This window comes from Oncorhynchus mykiss, chromosome 3, assembly GCF_013265735.2.
Source record: "Oncorhynchus mykiss isolate Arlee chromosome 3, USDA_OmykA_1.1, whole genome shotgun sequence".
NCBI classification, from domain to species: domain Eukaryota; kingdom Metazoa; phylum Chordata; class Actinopteri; order Salmoniformes; family Salmonidae; genus Oncorhynchus; species Oncorhynchus mykiss.
The window spans coordinates 12,340,029-12,360,275 of NC_048567.1; the positions used below are offsets into that span (position 1 = coordinate 12,340,029).

General features: G+C 47.5%; 1 protein-coding gene across 1 annotated transcript in view; it reads left to right on the forward strand.

The window, feature by feature from the left end:
* The window catches only part of LOC110509826 (ETS domain-containing transcription factor ERF), a 98,071-nt gene extending 80,895 nt beyond the window's left edge, over positions 1-17,176 (forward strand). Inside the window, exons 3-6 of the mRNA XM_036969317.1 lie at positions 13,787-13,902; positions 14,080-14,334; positions 14,482-15,365; positions 15,478-17,176. Coding sequence (XP_036825212.1) covers positions 13,787-13,902; positions 14,080-14,334; positions 14,482-15,365; positions 15,478-16,086 — 1,864 coding nt within the window. The 3' untranslated portion in view covers positions 16,087-17,176. The remainder of the gene's footprint in view (positions 1-13,786; positions 13,903-14,079; positions 14,335-14,481; positions 15,366-15,477) is intronic.
* The last annotated feature ends 3,071 nt before the right edge of the window (positions 17,177-20,247 follow it).

A 20,247-nucleotide genomic window follows, 5' to 3' on the forward strand; every position in this document is an offset into this window, starting at 1 on the left:
CGTTATGTTCAGAAATCCACAAGCTCGAGCGGTCACGACAACGCAGACGAAAATTCCAAATAGTATCTGGAATGTCCACAGAAACATGTCAAACGTTGTCTTGTTGGAAGACAAATCTTCGTCCCAGTCTCAGGTCTTTTGCAGACTCCATCAGGTTTTCTTCCAAAATGGTCCTGTATTTGGCTCCATCCATCTTCCCATCAATTTTAACCATCTTCCCTGTCCCTGCTGAAGAAAAGCAGGCCCAAACCATGATGCTGCCACCACCATGTTTGACAGTGGGGATGGTGTGTTCAGCTGTGTTGCTTTTACGCCAAACATAACGTTTTGCATTGTTGCCAAAAAGTTCAATTTTGGTTTCATCTGACCAGAGCACCTTCTTCCACATGTTTGGTGTGTCTCCCAGGTGGCTTGTGGCAAACTTTAAACAACACTTTTTATGGATATCTTTAAGAAATGGCTTTCTTCTTGCCACTTCCATAAAGGCCAGATTTGTGCAATATACGACTGATTGTTGTCCTATGGACAGAGTCTCCCAACTCAGCTGTAGATCTCTGCAGTTCATCCAGAGTGATCATGGGCCTCTTGGCTGCATCTCTGATCAGTCTTCTCCTTGTATGAGCTGAAAGTTTAGAGGGACGGCCAGGTCTTGGTAGATTTGCAGTGGTCTGATAGTCCTTCCATTTCAATATTATCGCTTGCACAGTGCTCCTTGGGATGTTTAAAGCTTGGGAAATCTTTTTGTATCCAAATCCGGCTTTAAACTTCTTCACAACAGTATCTCGGACCTGCCTGGTGTGTTCCTTGTTCTTCATGATGCTCTCTGCGCTTTTAACGGACCTCTGAGACTATCACAGTGCAGGTGCATTTATACGGAGACTTGATTACACACAGGTGATTGTATTTATCATCATTAGTCATTTAGGTCAACATTGGATCATTCAGAGATCCTCATTGAACTTCTGGAGAGAGTTTGCTGCACTGAAAGTAAAGGGGCTGAATAATTTTGCACGCCCAATTGTTCAGTTTTTGATTTGTTAAAAAAGTTTTAAATATCCAATAAATGTCGTTCCACTTCATGATTGTGTCCCACCCATTGTTGATTCTTCACAAAAAAATACAATTTTATATCTTTATGTTTGAAGCCTGAAATGTGGCAAAAGGTCGCAAAGTTCAAGGGGGCCGAATACTTTTGCAAGGCACTGTAGATAGATTTTGGACACACCTACTCATTCCTGGGTTTTCTATATTTTTACAAATTATTTTCTACATTCATCGCAGCCTTCCTCCTCTTTCACTCTTTCCCCCTTTGTATATTTCTCTCTCACTGTCTTTCCCCCTGTAGCGTGTCTCTCTCCCTCATATCTCTGACCTTATCTCACACACTTGTTTTTCTATCCTTGTGGGGACCTAAAATTGACCTATTTTCTCTAACCCTACCACCTAACCCTACTGACCTAAACCTAAACCTAATTGTAACCCTAAACCAAACCCCTAAGCTTAAAATAGCCTTTGTCCCTCTGGATAGGAGAACAAGACTGCTCACACACCACACACACACACACACCACACCACACCACACCACACCACACCCACACACACACACACGGCCTAATCCTCACTGTGTGAGTGTGAATTTCACAGTGGCTGTGGGAGCAGGAGACAGGAATGATGCAGGGAGTCACGTGTCCTTTTGGAGAGTCAACTCACAGGCACACTGGATTACAATAGTATTCCTGATAAGGGGAAATCACCATGTGCACACTATACAGGAAACTGTAACATCATGGGCCTGGGTGATTGAAGTGCAGGGGCTTGAAAACATGCGTTTGAACTGTGTGTGCGAGAGAGTGTGTGTCAGTTAACTCCAGCTGAAGTCCTGGGTACCACACTGACTTTGGTCTCCAGATTTCTTCCATATGTGTGGAGCAAGGTGGCCCTCTCTGTCATGTGTTCCATATGGGGATGGTTGCTACAATGTGTGTTTTATTGGTCTTTAGTGCCATCAATCCTCTTCCCACATTACTATTGATGTGAATCTCGAGAGGGTTTGTTGTGGTGACAGACGCATGGTGACAGACCCATGGCCTCACATACCGCTCGTGTGTGTGTGTGTGTGTTGGAATGGGACAAAGTGTCAAATGGAGATGATTTATTTATTGTGTGAGTGAAATGTATGAACAGTACTTTATTGGAGATATTAATCACAGTGATAGAGCGACTGGTTCACAGCACTTGGAGGTAAACCCATCCCATAGACATTATTGTGCTCTGTAGCCCCAGTCCGGATCCCCTCTCAACCCAGTGCTCAGAGAGAGAGAGCGGGGTGGAGAGTGGACAATGGCATCAGTGTACTGGTTGGAGGGCTATGGGAGTAAACCAAGATGGCAGTTGCACAGTGAAGCCCTGGGTCTCTCTCTCTCTGGTCCCAGTACCATGTTGTGGTCTGGGCCTCTGATGGGGTCATGATGTTGACTGTTAGCAGCTCATACAGGTCAGAGGTTAGAGGTTCCATTCACCACAGCTGGCAAAGATTACCATCAGGCGCCGTAGGATACCCCTGCCCTGTCTCACGCACACACCGACCGTGTTCACTCCGTGTGTGTTTGATTGAGCAGGACTGCTGTGACACCACTGTTACTAGGTCAGGAGTCCCGGCCTTACAACAGAGCCTATTGTATAGAGAGAACTAGGGAGAGGAGGGCGGGTGACTGTATGAGTTTGTGTTAAGTGTGTTGTACATTTATTGTCCTGTGTGTGTGTGTGTGTGTACACATCTCATTGTACAGGATAGAATGATTCTTTTATTTGCTGTGCGGGAAGAACACACATGAGCCGCACACACCCAGAGTACACTTGACCACACGCTTGCGCCCACAGAGCATGTGACCGACCTAATCAGACTCTAGCTAGATCCTCATCTCCACACACACACACACACACACACACACACACGCTCTTCGAGCATGTGACCAGCCTAAACAGACCCCCAGCCAGACCCTCATCATTACTTACACACACTACAGTTCAGTCATCCACTGGTCACACAAACCAAGTTTTCCAGTAATGTTCAGTCTCACGTGCATAAAGCCACACACCTGAGTGTGAGCAGCTGGTGTGACGAGAGGCAGAAATGGAGGGCGTTGTAATCCTGACTTCCTGTTAGTCAGTGCCTAGTTACTGCACTACAATGTGTGTGTCTGAGCCTGTCTGTGTGGAGAGAGAGGGAGCCAGAGAGCAGTTATATGACAATAGATGGTGTGTGTATATGGAGAGCAGATATATGACAATAGATGGTGTGTGTGTATGGAGAGAGCAGCTGTATGACAATAGATGGTGTGTGTATATGCAGAGCAGTTATATGACAATAGATGGTGTGTGTATATGGAGAGCAGATATGTGACAATAGATGGTGTGTGTATATGCAGAGCAGATATATGACAATAGATTGTGTGTATATGCAGAGCAGATATATGACAATAGATGGTGTGTGTATGGAGAGCAGCTGTATGACAATAGATGGTGTGTGTATATGGAGAGCAGATATATGACAATAGATTGTGTGTATATGCAGAGCAGATATGACAATAGATGATGTGTGTATATGGAGAGCAGATATATGACAATAGATTGTGTGTATATGGAGAGCAGATATATGACAATAGATGGTGTGTGTGTGTATAGAGAGAGAGCAGCTATATGACAATAGATGGTGTGTGTAGAGAGAGCAGTTATATGACAATAGATGGTGTGTGTATGGAGAGCAGCTATATGACAATAGATGGTGTGTGTAGAGAGAGCAAGCTATATGACAATAGATGGTGTGTATATGGAGAGCAGATATATGACAATAGATGGTGTGTGTGTATATGGAGAGCAGATATATGACAATAGATGGTGTGTATATGGAGAGCAGATATATGACAATAGATGGTGTGTGGATATGGAGAGCAGATATATGACAGATGGTGTGTATATGGAGAGCAGATATATGACAATTGATGGTTTGTGTATATGGAGAGCAGATATATGACAATAGATGGTGTGTGTATATGGAGAGCAGATATATGACAGATGGTGTGTATATGGAGAGCAGATATATGACAATAGATGGTTTGTGTATGGAGAGAGCAGTTCTATTACGATAGATGGTTTGTGTATATGGAGAGCAGATATATGACAGATGGTGTGTATATGGAGAGCAGATATATGACAATAGATGGTTTGTGTATGGAGAGAGCAGTTCTATTACGATAGATGGTTTGTGTATATGGAGAGCAGATATATGACAATAGATGGTTTGTGTATATGGAGAGCAGATATACAGTGCCTTGCGAAATTATTCGGCCCCCTTGAACTTTGCGACCTTTTGCCACATTTCAGGCTTCAAACATAAAGATATAAAACTGTATTTTTTTGTGAAGAATCAACAGCAAGTGGGACACAATCATGAAGTGGAACGACATTTATTGGATATTTCAAACTTTTTTAACAAATCAAAAACTGAAAAATTGGGCGTGCAAAATTATTCAGACCCTTTACTTTCAGTGCAGCAAACTCTCTCCAGAAGTTCAGTGAGGATCTCTGAATGATCCAATGTTGACCTAAATGACTAATGATGATAAATACAATCCACCTGTGTGTAATCAAGTCTCCGTATAAATGCACCTGCACTGTGATAGTCTCAGAGGTCCGTTAAAAGCGCAGAGAGCATCATGAAGAACAAGGAACACACCAGGCAGGTCCGAGAAACTGTTGTGAAGAAGTTTAAAGCCGGATTTGGATACAAAAAGATTTCCCAAGCTTTAAACATCCCAAGGAGCACTGTGCAAGCGATAATATTGAAATGGAAGGAGTATCAGACCACTGCAAATCTACCAAGACCATAGGACAACAATCAGTCGTATATTGCACAAATCTGGCCTTTATGGAAGAGTGGCAAGAAGAAAGCCATTTCTTAAAGATATCCATAAAAAGTGTTGTTTAAAGTTTGCCACAAGCCACCTGGGAGACACACCAAACATGTGGAAGAAGGTGCTCTGATCAGATAAAACCAAAATTGAACTTTTTGGCAACAATGCAAAACGTTATGTTTGGCGTAAAAGCAACACAGCTGAACACACCATCCCCACTGTCAAACATGATGGTGGCATCATCATGGTTTGGGCCTGCTTTTCTTCAGCAGGGACAGGGAAGATGGTTAAAATTGATGGGAAGATGGATGGAGCCAAATACAGGACCATTCTGGAAGAAAACCTGATGGAGTCTGCAAAAGACCTGAAACTGGGACGGAGATTTGTCTTCCAACAAGACAATGATCCAAAACATAAAGCAAAATCTACAATGGAATGGTTCAAAAATAAACATATCCAGGTGTTAGAATGGCCAAGTCAAAGTCCAGACCTGAATCCAATCGAGAATCTGTGGAAAGAACTGAAAACTGCTGTTCACAAATGCTCTCCATCCAACCTCACTGAGCTCGAGCTGTTTTGCAAGGAGGAATGGGAAAAAATTTCAGTCTCTCGATGTGCAAAACTGATAGAGACATACCCCAAGCGACTTACAGCTGTAATCGCAGCAAAAGGTGGCGCTACAAAGTATTAACTTAAGGGGGCCGAATACTTTCGCAAGGCACTGTATGACAATAGATGGTGTGTATATGGAGAGAGCATCTCTATGACAATAGATGGTTTGTGTATGGAGAGAGCAGTTCTATTACGATAGATGGTTTTTGTATGGAGAGAGCAGCTACAGTGGGGAGAACAAGTATTTGATACACTGCTGATTTTGCAGGTTTTTCTACTTACAAAGCATGTAGAGGTCTGTCATGTTTATCATGGGTACACTTAAACTGTGAGAGACTGGATCTAAAACAAAAATCCAGAAAATCACATTGTATGCTTAAGTAATTAATTTGCATTTTATACCTTTATTTAACTAGGCAAGTCAGTTAAGAAAACATTCTTAATTTCAATGACTGCCTAGGAACGGTGGGTTAACTGCCTCGTTCAGGGGCAGAACGACAGATTTTCACCCTGTCAGCTCGGGGGATCCAATCTTACAGTTAACTAGTCCAATGCAATAACGACCTGCCTCTCTCTCGTTGCACTCCACAATTAGACTGCCCATTACGCGAATGCAGTAAGCCAAGGTAAGTTGCTAGCTAGCATTAAACTTATCTTATAAAAAACAGTCAATCATAATCACTAGATAACTGGCAACACATGGTTGATGATATTACTAGATATTATCTAGCGTGTCCTGCGTTGCAAATAATCTGACTGAGCATACAAGCATACAAGTATCTAAGTATCTGACTGAGCGGTGGTAGGCATGAGGCTGGTGTAACCGATGTGAAATGGCTAGCTAGTTAGTGCACGCTAATAGCGTTTCAAGCGTCACTCGCTCTGAGCCTGTGGTTGTTTCCCTTGCTCTGCATTGGTAACGCTGCTTCGAGTGTGGCTGTTGTCGATGTGTTCCTGGTTCGAGTCCAGGGAGGAGCGAGGAGAGGGACGGAAGCTATACTGTTACACTGGCAATACTAAAGTGCCTATAAGAACATCCAATAGTCAAAGGTTAATGAAATACAAATGGGATAGAGGGAAATAGTCCTATAATTCCTATAATAACTACAACCTAAAACTTCTTACCTGGGAATATTTAAGACTCATGTTAAAAGGAACCACCAGCTTTCATTTGTTCTCATGTTCTGAGCAAGGAACTTAAATGTTGGCTTTCTTACATGGCACATATTGCACTTTTACTTTCTTCTCCAACACTTTGTTTTTGCATTATTTAAACCAAATTAAACATGTTTCATTATTTATTTGAGGCTAAATTGAATTTATTGATGTATTAAGTTAAAATAAGTGTTCATTCAGTATTGTTGTAATTGTCATTATTACCAAAAAAAAAAAAAACGGCCACTTAATCGGTATCGGCTTTTTTGGTCCTCCAATAATCGGTATCGGCGTTGAAAAATCATAATCGGTCGACCTCTAGTGTGTGTATGTAGAGAGCAGCTATATGACAATAGATGGTGTGTGTAGAGAGAGCAGCTATTTGACAATAGATGGTGTGTGTATAGAGAGCAGCTATATGATAATAGATGGTGTCTGTAGAGAGAGCAGCTATATGACAATAGATGGTGTGAGGATATAGAGACCAGTTGTATGAGAATATTGTGTGTGTGCGTGCGTGCGTGCGTGCAGACCAGTTATATGACAATAGATGGTGTGTGTAGAGAGAGCTGCTGTGGTACTCTGGCGAACAGATGACTCTGTATCCAGCAGCCATATTGCTTTGATTTTGACAGTGAAGAGACAGGCTGTGTTCCAATAGACTGGGCAGGTTATATGGCTAGAAAGATGGTTAGACCAGGGTTACTGTTAAGAGGATTCAAATATCCCCTACTTTCTCTTCCTCTCATCTCTGATCCCTCTGTCCTCTCTCCTCTCTCCATCAACTCTGGGAATTCCACAGCACTGTCTTGATTACATTTTCCAGGAAATGACCCATCCCTCTGTTCTCTCTCTCTCCTATCTCTCTCATCTCTCTCTCTTTGGTGTGTGCCTACTTCTCTGTTTTGTCTGATCAGCCAGTTTAGTTGTTTGTAATTGTGGGTGTAATCCCTGTCCTGCAATCTCACACACATACTGTTTACACACAATCTCATACACACATATTGTATACACACAATCTCACACACATATTGTATACACACAATCTCACACATATTGTATACACATAATCTCACACACATACAACAAATTGCACACCCATAAACCCATTGCATATTTTCCTGGAAGTCTCTCACTAAGTCTAAATCCACATGGGTATTGTTGCATCTGATTATGAGCAGATAAAGGTTTTTAGTTGTGTGTGTGTTCACCCTTGTGTGTGTGGAGTGTGTCAGGGTTGGGGGGGCAGCTAAACACAGACCCTCAAAGAATCTTTCTTCTCTTTTGAAGTGAGTTCAAATGCTCTTCAAAGTGCTCCCTTACTCTGACTGAGAGAGGGAGGAAGAGAGGGAGGGGAGGAGATAGAGAAGATAGAGTTGTATAGGACCATGTGCCTCTCCTCTGTCAGAGATGGAAAGACATACTGCTGGGAGGCTGCCTGACCTAAACAATGTTTTCAACAGAGCAGGCCTGTCCTGTCTCCCGCTCTGTCTCCATCGCCCCCAGGGAATGAGGGAGGGAAGAGGGGTAAAGCGGTGGATGATGTTAAAAGGGGAAGGATGGAAGAAGGGAATGCGATACAAATGGAGGGGGAGAGAGAGAATCAGATCCAGTGTGATGGAGGGAGGGGGAGAGAGGGAGGGAGAGATGGGAAGGAAGGAGAGAGAATCAGATCCAGTGTGATGGAGGGAGGGGGAGAGAGGGAGGGAGAGATGGGAAGGAAGGAGAGAGAATCAGATCCAGTGTGATGGAGGGGGGGGGAGAGAGAGAATCAGATCCAGTGTGATGGAGGGAGGGGGAGAGAGAGAATCAGATCCAGTGTGATGGAGGGAGGGGGAGAGAGAATCAGATCCAGTGTGATGGAGGGAGGGGGAGAGAGAGAATCAGATCCAGTGTGATGGAGAATCAGATCCAGTGTGATGGAGGGAGGGGGAGAGAGGGAGGGAGAGATGGGAAGGAAGGAGAGGGAATCAGATCCAGTGTGATGGAGGGAGGGGGAGAGAGGGAGGGAGAGATGGGAAGGAAGGAGAGAGAATCAGATCCAGTGTGATGGAGGTAGGGGGAGAGAGAATCAGATCCAGTGTGATGTAGGGGGAGAGAGAATCAGATCCAGTGTGATGGAGGGAGAGAGAGAATCAGATCCAGTGTGATAGAGAGAGAGAATCAGATCCAGTGTGATGGAGGTAGGGGGAGAGAGAGAATCAGATCCAGTGTGATGTAGGGAGAGAGAGAATCAGATCCAGTGTGATAGAGAGAGAGAATCAGATCCAGTCTGATGGAGGTAGGGGGAGAGAGAGAATCAGATCCAGTGTGATGGAGGGAGAGAGAGAATCAGATCCAGTGTGATGGAGGGAGGGGGAGAGAGGGAGGGAGAGATGGGAAGGAAGGAGAGAGAATCAGATCCAGTGTGATGGAGGTAGGGGGAGAGAGAATCAGATCCAGTGTGATGGAGGGAGAGAGAGAATCAGATCCAGTGTGATAGAGAGAGAGAATCAGATCCAGTGTGATGGAGGTAGGGGGAGAGAGAGAATCAGATCCAGTGTGATGTAGGGAGAGAGAGAATCAGATCCAGCGTGATAGAGAGAGAAAATCAGATCCAGTCTGATGGAGGTAGGGGGAGAGAGAGAATCAGATCCAGTGTGATGGAGGTAGGGGGAGAGAGAATCAGATCCAGTGTGATGTAGGGGGAGAGAGAGAATCAGATCCAGTGTGATGGAGGGAGGGGGAGAGAGAGAATCAGATCCAGTGTGATGGAGGTAGGGGGAGAGAGAGAATCAGATCCAGTGTGATGGAGGAAGGGGGAGAGAGAGAATCAGATCCAGTGTGATGGAGGAAGGGGGAGAGAGAGAATCAGATCCAGTGTGAAGGAGGGAGGGGGAGAGAGAGAATCAGATCCAGTGTGATGGAGGAAGGGGGAGAGAGAATCAGATCCAGTGTGAAGGAGGGAGGGGGAGAGAGACAGAAAAAGAGCTACAGTCTGACTCCACACACAGACACCACAAGTCTTAGCATAATAAGAGTGGGAGGCTCCAGGTAAAATAACAGCTGTAGTAGATAATAACAGCTACTCTGGCTGACTGTCCCAGACCCATGCAGTCAGTCACCAGTAGTGGAACACCACTAATCCTACTGTATTACCAGCAGTCCTAACCTCTTATCTCCTCTCCTCTTAACATGCCAGCTACAGACAGTACAGCTAGCTGTCAGTCCACTACACATCTCCTCTATATGCTGACCTAAGCAGCTAGAAAACCATCCTTTCACACCCTTTAGTGGACTGACTGGAAGGGGATCCAGAGAGCAAGGGCACACACTGACACACACACACACACTGACACACACACACACTGACACACACACACACACACAGTCAGTTAGTCAGAGTGGTGTTAGGTTGGTGAGGGGCTGTGGGGTTAGTCAGAGCAGCGTTAGGTTGGTGAGGGGCTGTGGGGTTGGTGATGAGCTGTGGGGTTAGTCAGAGCAGCGGTAGGTTGGTGATGGGCTGTGGGGTTAGTCAGAGCAGAGTTAGGTTGGTGAGGAGAGGGGCTGTGGGGTTAGTCAGAGCAGTGTTAGGTTGGTGAGGAGAGGGGCTGTGGGGTTAGTCAGAGCAGTGTTAGGTTGGTGAGGGGAGGGGCTGTGGGGTTAGTCAGAGCAGCGTTAGGTTGGTGATGGGCTGTGGGGTTAGTCAGAGCAGTGTTAGGTTGGTGATGGGCTGTGGGGTTAGTCAGAGCAGTGTTAGGTTGGTGATGGGCTGTGGGGTTAGTCAGAGCAGCGTTAGGTTGGTGAGGGGCTGTGGGGTTAGTCAGAGCAGCGTTAGGTTGGTGAGGGGCTGTGGGGTTGGTGATGAGCTGTGGGGTTAGTCAGAGCAGCGGTAGGTTGGTGATGGGCTGTGGGGTTAGTCAGAGCAGCGTTAGGTTGGTGAGGAGAGGGGCTGTGGGGTTAGTCAGAGCAGTGTTAGGTTGGTGAGGGGAGGGGCTGTGGGGTTAGTCAGAGCAGCGTTAGGTTGGTGATGGGCTGTGGGGTTAGTCAGAGCAGTGTTAGGTTGGTGATGGGCTGTGGGGTTAGTCAGAGCAGCGTTAGGTTGGTGAGGGACTGTGGGGTTAGTCAGAGCAGCGTTAGGTTGGTGAGGGGCTGTGGGGTTAGTCAGAGCTACGTTAGGTTGGTGATGGGCTGTGGGGTTAGTCAGAGAAGTGTTAGGTTGGTGATGGGCTGTGGGGTTAGTCAGAGCAGTGTTAGGTTGGTGATGGGCTGTGGGGTTAGTCAGAGCAGTGTTAGGTTGGTGAGGGGCTGTGGGGTTAGTCAGAGTGGTGTTAGGTTGGTGAGGGGCTGTGGGGTTAGTCAGAGCGGTGTTAGGTTGGTGATGGGCTGTGGGGTTAGTCAGAGCAGTGTTAGGTTGGTGAGGGGCTGTGGGGTTAGTCAGAGCAGCGTTAGGTTGGTGAGGGGCTGTGGGGTTAGTCAGAGCAGCGTTAGGTTGGTGAGGGGCTGTGGGGTTAGTCAGAGCATTGTTAGGTTGGTGAGGGGCTGTGGGGTCAGTCAGAGCAGCGTTAGGTTGGTAAGGGGGTTGTGGGGTTAGTCAGAGCGGTGTTAGGTTGGTGAGGGGCTGTGGGGTTAGTCAGAGCGGTGTTAGGTTGGTGAGGGGCTGTGGGGTTAGTCAGAGCAGCGTTAGGTTGGTAAGGGGGTTGTGGGGTTAGTCAGAGCGGTGTTAGGTTGGTGAGGGGCTGTGGGGTTAGTCAGAGCGGTGTTAGGTTGGTGAGGGGGCTGTGGGGTTAGTCAGAGCTGTGTTAGGTTGGTGAGGGGGCAGTGGGGTTATATAAAGGGATGTGCGATGGAAGAACAGGACAAAGGTTAATATAGATGGAGACTTACTGCACCTGGCAGCCCGCCATGGGAGAGCGAGAGAGAATGGCCATTACATAAACAGATCAAGCATGGGTGTATTATTGGTGGGTTTAGATGAATGTACATAAAGATATGGTCTAGGTAGGGTTAACAGAGGGACAGGGGAGTGTGATTATTGTTGGGTTTAGATGAATGGTACATAGAGAGATGGACTAGGGTTAACAGAGGGACAGGGGAGTGTGATTATTGGTGGGTTTAGATGAATGGTACATAGAGAGATGGACTAGGGTTAACAGAGGGACAGGGGAGTGTGATTATTGGTGGGTTTAGATGAATGGTACATAGAGAGATGGACTAGGGTTAACAGAGGGACAGGGGAGTGTGATTATTGGTGGGTTTAGATGAATGGCACATAGAGAGATGGACTAGGGTTAACAGAGGGACAGGGGAGTGTGATTATTGGTGGGTTTAGATGAATGGTACATAGAGAGATGGACTAGGGCTAACAGAGGGACAGGGGAGTGTGATTATTGGTGGGTTTAGATGAATGGTACATAAAGAGATGGACTAGGGTTAACAGAGGGACAGGGGAGTGTGATTATTGATGGGTTTAGATGAATGGTACATAGAGAGATGGACTAGGGCTAACAGAGGGACAGGGGAGTGTGATTATTGGTGGGTTTAGATTAATGGTACATATAGAGATGGACTAGGGTTAACAGAGGGACAGGGGAGTGTGATTATTGGTGGGTTTAGATGAATGGTACATAGAGAGATGGACTAGGGTTAACAGAGGGACAGGGGAGTGTGATTATTGGTGGGTTTAGATGAATGGCACATAAAGAGATGGACTAGGGCTAACAGAGGGACAGGGGAGTGTGATTATTGGTGGGTTTAGATGAATGGTACATAAAGAGATGGACTAGGGTTAACAGAGGGACAGGGGAGTGTGATTATTGGTGGGTTTAGATGAATGGTACATAAAGAGATGGACTAGGGTTAACAGAGGGACAGGGGAGTGTGATTATTGGTGGGTTTAGATGAATGGCACATAAAGAGATGGACTAGGGCTAACAGAGGGACAGGGGAGTGTGATTATTGGTGGGTTTAGATGAATGGTACATAAAGAGATGGACTAGGGTTAACAGAGGGACAGGGGAGTGTGATTATTGGTGGGTTTAGATGAATGGCACATAAAGAGATGGACTAGGGCTAACAGAGGGACAGGGGAGTGTGATTATTGGTGGGTTTAGATGAATGGTACATAAAGAGATGGACTAGGGTTAACAGAGGGACAGGGGAGTGTGTGACCAGTTGGTCTAGAAAAGCCCTGACTAAACTACTGTGCCTCTGATTTGGTCAGATGCCGATAAATAAACACACACACACACACACACACACACACACACACACACACACACACACACACCATCTCTCCTGGCTGATTTGAGTGGACATCACACAATACTAGTTAATAAGACCATTCACTAGCTGTGTGTGGAGGGACATGACAGACCTGTGTTTATTGAAAATAAATCATTTCCCCGTGTGTGGTACCATTTGAAGAGTTCCTGTATGACTGTGTGTGTGGTACCATTTGAAGAGTTCCTGTATGACTGTGTGTGTGGTACCATTTGAAGAGTTCCTGTATGACTGTGTGTGTGGTACCATTTGAAGAGTTCCTGTATGACTGTGTGTGGTACCATTTGAAGAGTTCCTGTATGAATGTGTGTGTGGTACCATTTGAAGAGTTCCTGTATGACTGTGTGTGGTACCATTTGAAGAGTTCCTGTATGACTGTGTGTGTGGTACCATTTGAAGAGTTCCTGTATGAATGTGTGTGGTACCATTTGAAGAGTTCCTGTATGACTGTGTGTGTGGTACCATTTGAAGAGTTCCTGTATGACTGTGTGTGGTACCATTGAGAAGCATGCTACAGGTAGTAATGAGACCTAAAGGTCTGTGTGGGGTACCATTGAGAAGCATGCTACAGGCAGTAATGAGACCTAAAGGTCTGTGTGGAGTACCATTGAGAAGCATGCTACAGGTAGTAATGAGACCTAAAGGTCTGTGTGGAGTACCATTGAGAAGCATGCTACAGGCAGTAATGAGACCTAAATGTCTGTGTGTGGTACCATTGAGAAGCATGCTACAGGCAGTAATGAGACCTAAAGGTCTGTGTGTGGTACCATTGAGAAGCATGCTACAGGTAGTAATGAGACCTAAAGGTCTGTGTATGACCCCATATTGGTCTGTTTCCCCACCAGGTATTACTACAACAAGAGAATCCTCCACAAGACCAAAGGGAAGAGGTTCACCTACAAGTTCAACTTCAACAAACTGGTCCTGGTCAACTACCCATTCATAGACATGGGCTCCACAGGTATCGCTCACTGTGGGTGTTGTGTGTGTGTGTGTGTGTGTGTCACAGACATCACTAAATTCTTAATTAAACACTGACTGTGCTAATCCATATCATTACTTAGTGTATATTACTCCCCTCATCATTGTATCTCTCCGTTCTCCTCCTCTCTTCCCTCTCTCTCCTGTTCTCTAACAGGTAGTGGTGTTCCTCAGAGTGCTCCACCATTGCCTTCCGCAGCCGGAACTCATTTCCGCTTCCCACCGTCCACGCCATCCGACATGCTTTCACCCAATGAGGACCTGCGTAGCCCCGGGGGCGTGTTCAGCGCCGTGGCTCGGCGAATGGCGCGCGGCTCGGTCAGCGACTGCAGCGATGGGACCTCCGTCAACTCTGAGATCGAGGACGGCAGCGGGGGAGGAGGGGAGGACAGGGGGGGAGAGAGAGGGCTGAGTGGGGGAGGAGGAGGTCCAGGGGGGGGAGGAGGAGGTCCAGGGGGGGGAGGAGGAGGAGGAGGTCCAGGGGGAGGAGGAGGAGGAGGAGGAGGAGGAGGAGGAGGAGGTCCAGGGGGAGGAGGAGGAGGAGGTCCAGGGGGAGGAGGGTACAGGACTATGATCCACCCCCGTATGTCCCATGAGTCTCTGTTTAGGATGTATGGTGGAGCAGGGAACCCCAACGCCCACCCAGGCTCCCGCGGCCCCCTGGGACACAGGGTCCACCCCGACAACCTGTCCCCCTTCCCCGTGTCCCCCCTGCCTGGCCCTGGGGGTGCAGGGCTCTTAGCCCCACCTCTGTCCCCAGCCCTGTCCTTGACCCCCTCCTCCCACCTGCCCTACACCCCGTCCCCCTCCCTCTCCCCCATGCTGGGCTCACACTTCTCCTTCAACCCTGAGGAAATGAAGCGCTACCTGCAGGCCCACCACCAGAGTGTCTACAACTACCACCTTAGCCCCAGAGCCTTCCTCCACTACCCCAACGTCATCATTCCCCAGCCACACCGCCTCGCCCAAGACAAGAGAGAACTGGGCGAGAGGGGAGGAGCAGAGTTAGGAGGAGAACGCTCAGGTCTGAATAGTCATCGACACCCATCACCCCTGTCCCAATCCCACTCTCCTCACCCTCACTCAGCCCACCCTCACCCGCACTCAGCCCAACCCCACCCGCACTCAGCCCACCCTCACTCGGCTCATTCCCACCCCCACCCCATCCACCACCCACTGCACCTGGGTGAGGAGCCGCCTCACCTCTCGCCCTTCAAGTTCAAGCTGCAGCCTCCTCCATTGGGCCGGAAGCAGAGGGACGGTAGCCAGGACCACCACCCCAGGCAGAGCTCACTGTCCTCGGGCTCAGGGTCCCTGTCGTCCTCTGGTCTGGGGTCCTCCCTGTCCTTCGGCAGTGACCTGAGCTCAGCCGGCGGGTCAGGACTCATCTCCAACTCCTCCTCCACCGGCTCCCTCAACAGCACCGGGCTGCCCAAGATCAAGGTGAGACCCACAAGGGGACATAGTCACTTTGAACTGTTTGACTGTATGTGTTGAGGATCCTGATGACTAAACGTTTGTGACTGTGATATCGACACTCTCTGTATCTCTGTAGGTGGAGCCCATCTCAGATATTGAGTCAGAAGAAGAGGTGGAGGTGACTGACATCAGCGATGAAGACCCTGACGACCGGGGCGACGAGTACGACCTCTTCTCCCCCCGACACCCCCGGCCTCACCTCCACCACCCCAACGGGACCTCCTCCCACCCACACCCCCACGACGAGGACCTGGATGAGGATGTCTTCAAGGCCCCCGCACCCCCTCCTCCAGGCCTGCTGCCCTTCTTCACCTCCCACCCCCACCGCGGACCTCCCACCCTGAAGAGTGAGCCGGCCGAGCCAGGCGACACCCCCCCTCCCCAGTCCCCCGCCCAGGGGCAGACCAAGTGCATTCCACTCAAGCTGCGCTTCAAACGGCGCTGGAGTGAAGACCAACGAATGGAGGCCATGGAAGAGCAGGACGACAAGAAAGTACGAGGGGAGAAGGAGAGGGAAAGAGAGACGGAGAAGAATGGAGGGATGCAGGAGAACGGGGCTGGCAGCGCCCCCAGTCCCCCAGCCCTGGGGGGGTATGAGTGTTCCCTCCCGTTGGCTCAGAGGGGGGTGAACCAGGACCTGCACCAGGCCACCGCCCAACTGTCACTGGAGAACAAGGACTGCTGATGCTGATCCACACACACATAGAGATACATAGAAACACTAATGCTAGCAGACCGTGGTGGTTCAGGACAGTGTAAATGCCTCATGAGGTCCTCCTGCCACTCTGACAGACAGACAGTTCTCTCCTAACTCAAACTAAACCTGGGCCTAATCAAACTCCAAACCCTGACGCAGTCCACACCCTCCTCCCAAAGCCCTTACCTTCTACTGTAAGGAGACTCCCTCAGACTGTTGAAGAAGAGAGGGGACTTTTGGTCCAAGCAAGCCCAGACTCAGTGACTTAAACCAGGGGCAGAACCAGAGGGGACGCTACTCTCTGCTTGTGTCTGGATGGAACCCCCAAGCCAGTTTCCTGTCCAGCCCACTGTCAGCCTCATATCCAGCCTCCAGCCCAGCACTGCCCCACATCTCCTGACCCAGCTCTTTTGCCTCACCTTTCCTGCCTTCTGGCCCCCCCTCTAGGGTTAGAGTCTGTCTTTCTCCTCAGGGGATCCCAACTCAGACAGCCCAGCCCCCTGGCTTTCCAGCCCTGCAGACATGGAGGATGAGATTTCTCCCATTTTATTTTTGTATAGAGAGGAAGACAAGGCTTCTACAAGTGCCTGTACCTGTATCAGACACAGAGAGAGAGAGAAGACTGAGAGGAGGAACGCATCGGTGTAAAAGTATGATCCTGAAGAAGGCACAGTGATGCCGAAACGTTGGTGATTTACCCAATAAATGACCGGGAGTTTATACATAGTGTGCGACTCTCGCTATTATTTATGTAATAGTATCCCCCCTGTTCTTACCCATAACAGACACACAGGAAAGTTGGGCTGTCGATTGGGGGCTGTGGGACCTAGTCGTGGTGAACTGGCAAAGACTCCTCCTCGCAACACTGGCCACTCCACTCAGGGATGCCACAGACACACACACACCAGCTGCTGGGGAAACGGGCAGTGGCAGGACTTTGGGACATGGCTTTGCTCTTGGACTGCTACTGAAGGGTACTGCTATTCAACACACACTTTATTTCTCTCTAACACTCCTCTGTCATCACTTTTGTACTTTCCTCTCTTTCTGTAATCTTTTCTCTCTCTCTCCTACTTCCTTCCCTTTCTTTTGTGGACCATGCTTGAAAGATCCTGATCTAAATGAGAGAAGGGAGAGGGTGGAGGATAAACGGGGGGGGGGGGGGGGGGGGGGGCAGCAGTGGCTTGGTTGTTAGATGACAGAGAGGAACAGCGAGGGGACCATTGGGAGGGGGAGAGAGCTCTCCTATGGAAAAGGAGAGTGAGGGGTCCATTATCTTTTAACTGTTAGCTTATCCTAGCTTAGCCTTGTCTATCCCATGGCAGGGCAGAAGCAAGGGCCACCTGCACAGAATCCTAGTTCACCAGCTCCACCCAAATCCCTTACTCCTGTTCTATCAACCATAGTCTCATAGTGTTAACTAAACCAGCAGAATACGCACACAACACCGCATATGCAAGCACACCTGTAGACACACACACACACACATATACATATATATACACACACACACACTGCCTCTCTATGCCTTGTTTTATAGTGTGTTTTAAACTAAAAAATATATATATATAAAACGAGAAAGTCCTACTGAGATATGCACACTCATATAAACTATATATTTATACACTGAACAAAAACATAAATGCAACATGTAAAGTGTTGGTCCCATGTTTCATGAGCTGAAATAAAAGATCTTAGACATTTTCCATACACACAAAAAGCTTGTTCCTCTCAAATTTTGTGCACACATTTGTTTACATCCCTGTTAGTGAGCATTTCTCCTTTGCCAAGATAATCCATCCAGCTGACAGGTGTGGCATATCAAGAAGCTGATTTAACGGCATGATCATTACACAGGTGCACCTTGCGCATGGGGTCAATAAAAGGCCACTCTAAAATGTGCAGTTTTGTCACACAACACAATGCCACAGATGTCTCAAGTTTTGAAGGAGCGTGAATTTGGCATGCTGACTGCAGGAATGTCCACCAGAGGTGTTACCAGAGAAGTTAATGTTAATTTCTCTGCCATAAGCCGCTCCAACGTCATTTTAGAGAATTTGGCAGTACGGCCAACCGGCCTCACAACCGCAGACCACGTGTATGGCGTTGTGTGGACGAGCGGTTTGCTGATGTCAACGTTGTGAACAGAGGTGCCCCATGGTGGCGGTGGGGTTATGGTATGGGCAGGCATAAACTACAGACAACGAACACAATTACATTTATTGATGGCTATTTGAATGCATAGAGACACCGATTTCCCATTGTCGTGCCATTATTCCACTGCCATCCCCTCATGTTTCAGCATAATGCACGGCTCCATGTCGCAAGGATCTGTACACTATTCCTGGAAGCTGAAAATGTCCCAGTTCTTCCATGGCCTGCATACTCACCAGATGTCACGCGTTGAGCATGTTTGGTATGCTCTGGATCAACGTCTTCGACAGCGTGTTCCAGTTCCCGCCAAGATCCAGCAACTTTGCACGGCCATTGAAGAGGAGTGGGACAACATTCCACAGGCCACAATCAACAGCCTGATCAACTATGCTACCTTTTTTTTAAAAAGGTATCTGTGACGAATCGATGAGTATCTCTTTTCCCAGTCATGTGAAGTCCATAGATTAGGACCAAATTTATGTAAATTGACTGATTTCCTTCTATGAACTGTAACTCAGTAAATCTTTGAAATCGTTGCATGTTGCGTTTATATTTTTGCTCAGTATATATTATATATGAAATTCCAAACTGATATAAAAAACTAAAACAACATGCCATTTAAGGAAATGACAGATTCAGGATGTTTTTGTGAGTGATTCGTTCTAGTAGGCGAGGGGAGAGAATATCCTGTTTCTCAGCGGGTAAACTTCCTTAGGGGAGGGAGACAACGGGATGGGTAGGAGTCCAAATGTTTTGTTATGACCAAGGGACAACAAATGACACCGGATAGACAGACAAAATGATGAAAATAATGAGAATCGTGAAAGAACTGCATTGTAGTACACTGAATATATACAGCAGTTGTCATTTGAACATGACTATTCTGTCTGCCATCACGGTCCGCTACTCCCTCTCAGCTTGTAGAAGACCTGACCACCGTCACCTGTCCCCAGTCTCCCTCTGGGCTGGTCTCACCTTGATAGTGCACCTCTATGGGGACCTCACCTCACTAATGGACCTCACAACTCACCTCCGGCCCCAGTGGAAGTGAATGAGCTCAGGGTTAGCCAGGACTGGGGATTTTAGTCGATGAGAAATCCTGTCATTTCTCAGCTCTACCCAGTTAAGCCGGTTATCTAAAGCGGACAGTTTACTAATCGTGACTGCATTAGCTATATTCCCAGCAGGTTGGTGGGGGTGGAGGCTGAGGTTAATGATTGCTGTACAGATAACAGTGGAGGCTGGAAAGATGACGTTAGACTTCACCTGGAATACCCTGCCCACTATCTCAAACACACACACACACAGACTCACATTTCCAAACCCCTCCCACACATTCTACCCGCACTGTTTTGCTGCTTTGATGTTTTGACATCCTGGAGCATTAGAGGTCTGGAGACTGAGCCAAACGGCCCTCTGATTGGCTCAGGGCAATCAAAGACTTAACCAACCAGTAAGAACAGGGGCCTCTGGGATGGCAGGCCTCCAGACTGGCAGGTGTGTGGCTGAGCAAGTCACAATCATCGGACTGCTGTAATTGTCCATCCTGGTGGTGTTGTATATCTGACCACACACACTCTCTGTCCCCTTCCCTCACCTCCACCTCACCCTGTGTCTATTGAAACTGACAGCTGCCTTATAACTACTCATCATAACTAAGCAACAGACTGGGCATTATTCTGCTTGTTCTCTTTTTTTCTCTGCTTCACTCTTCATCCCTCTTTCTCTCTATTGCCAGCATTGTCTGTCTACCTGACTGTTAACTGCAGCGTGATCTTTTATCAGGATGGTGTGGGATGGCAATTCCCAGGTCTCATGTCTGAGTCGGCAGTCAGGAGAAGCTAGAGAAAGTGTAGAAGGATAACATTTCTTTAGCAAAGATTAAAAATACCCTCAATGTTCTTTTCCTTTCTGATGTCGATATTGCTGTTTATTATTGTTGTTCTTATTGTTATGGTTGGATTTACTTACCTCCCCATCCTTCTCATTATTGGT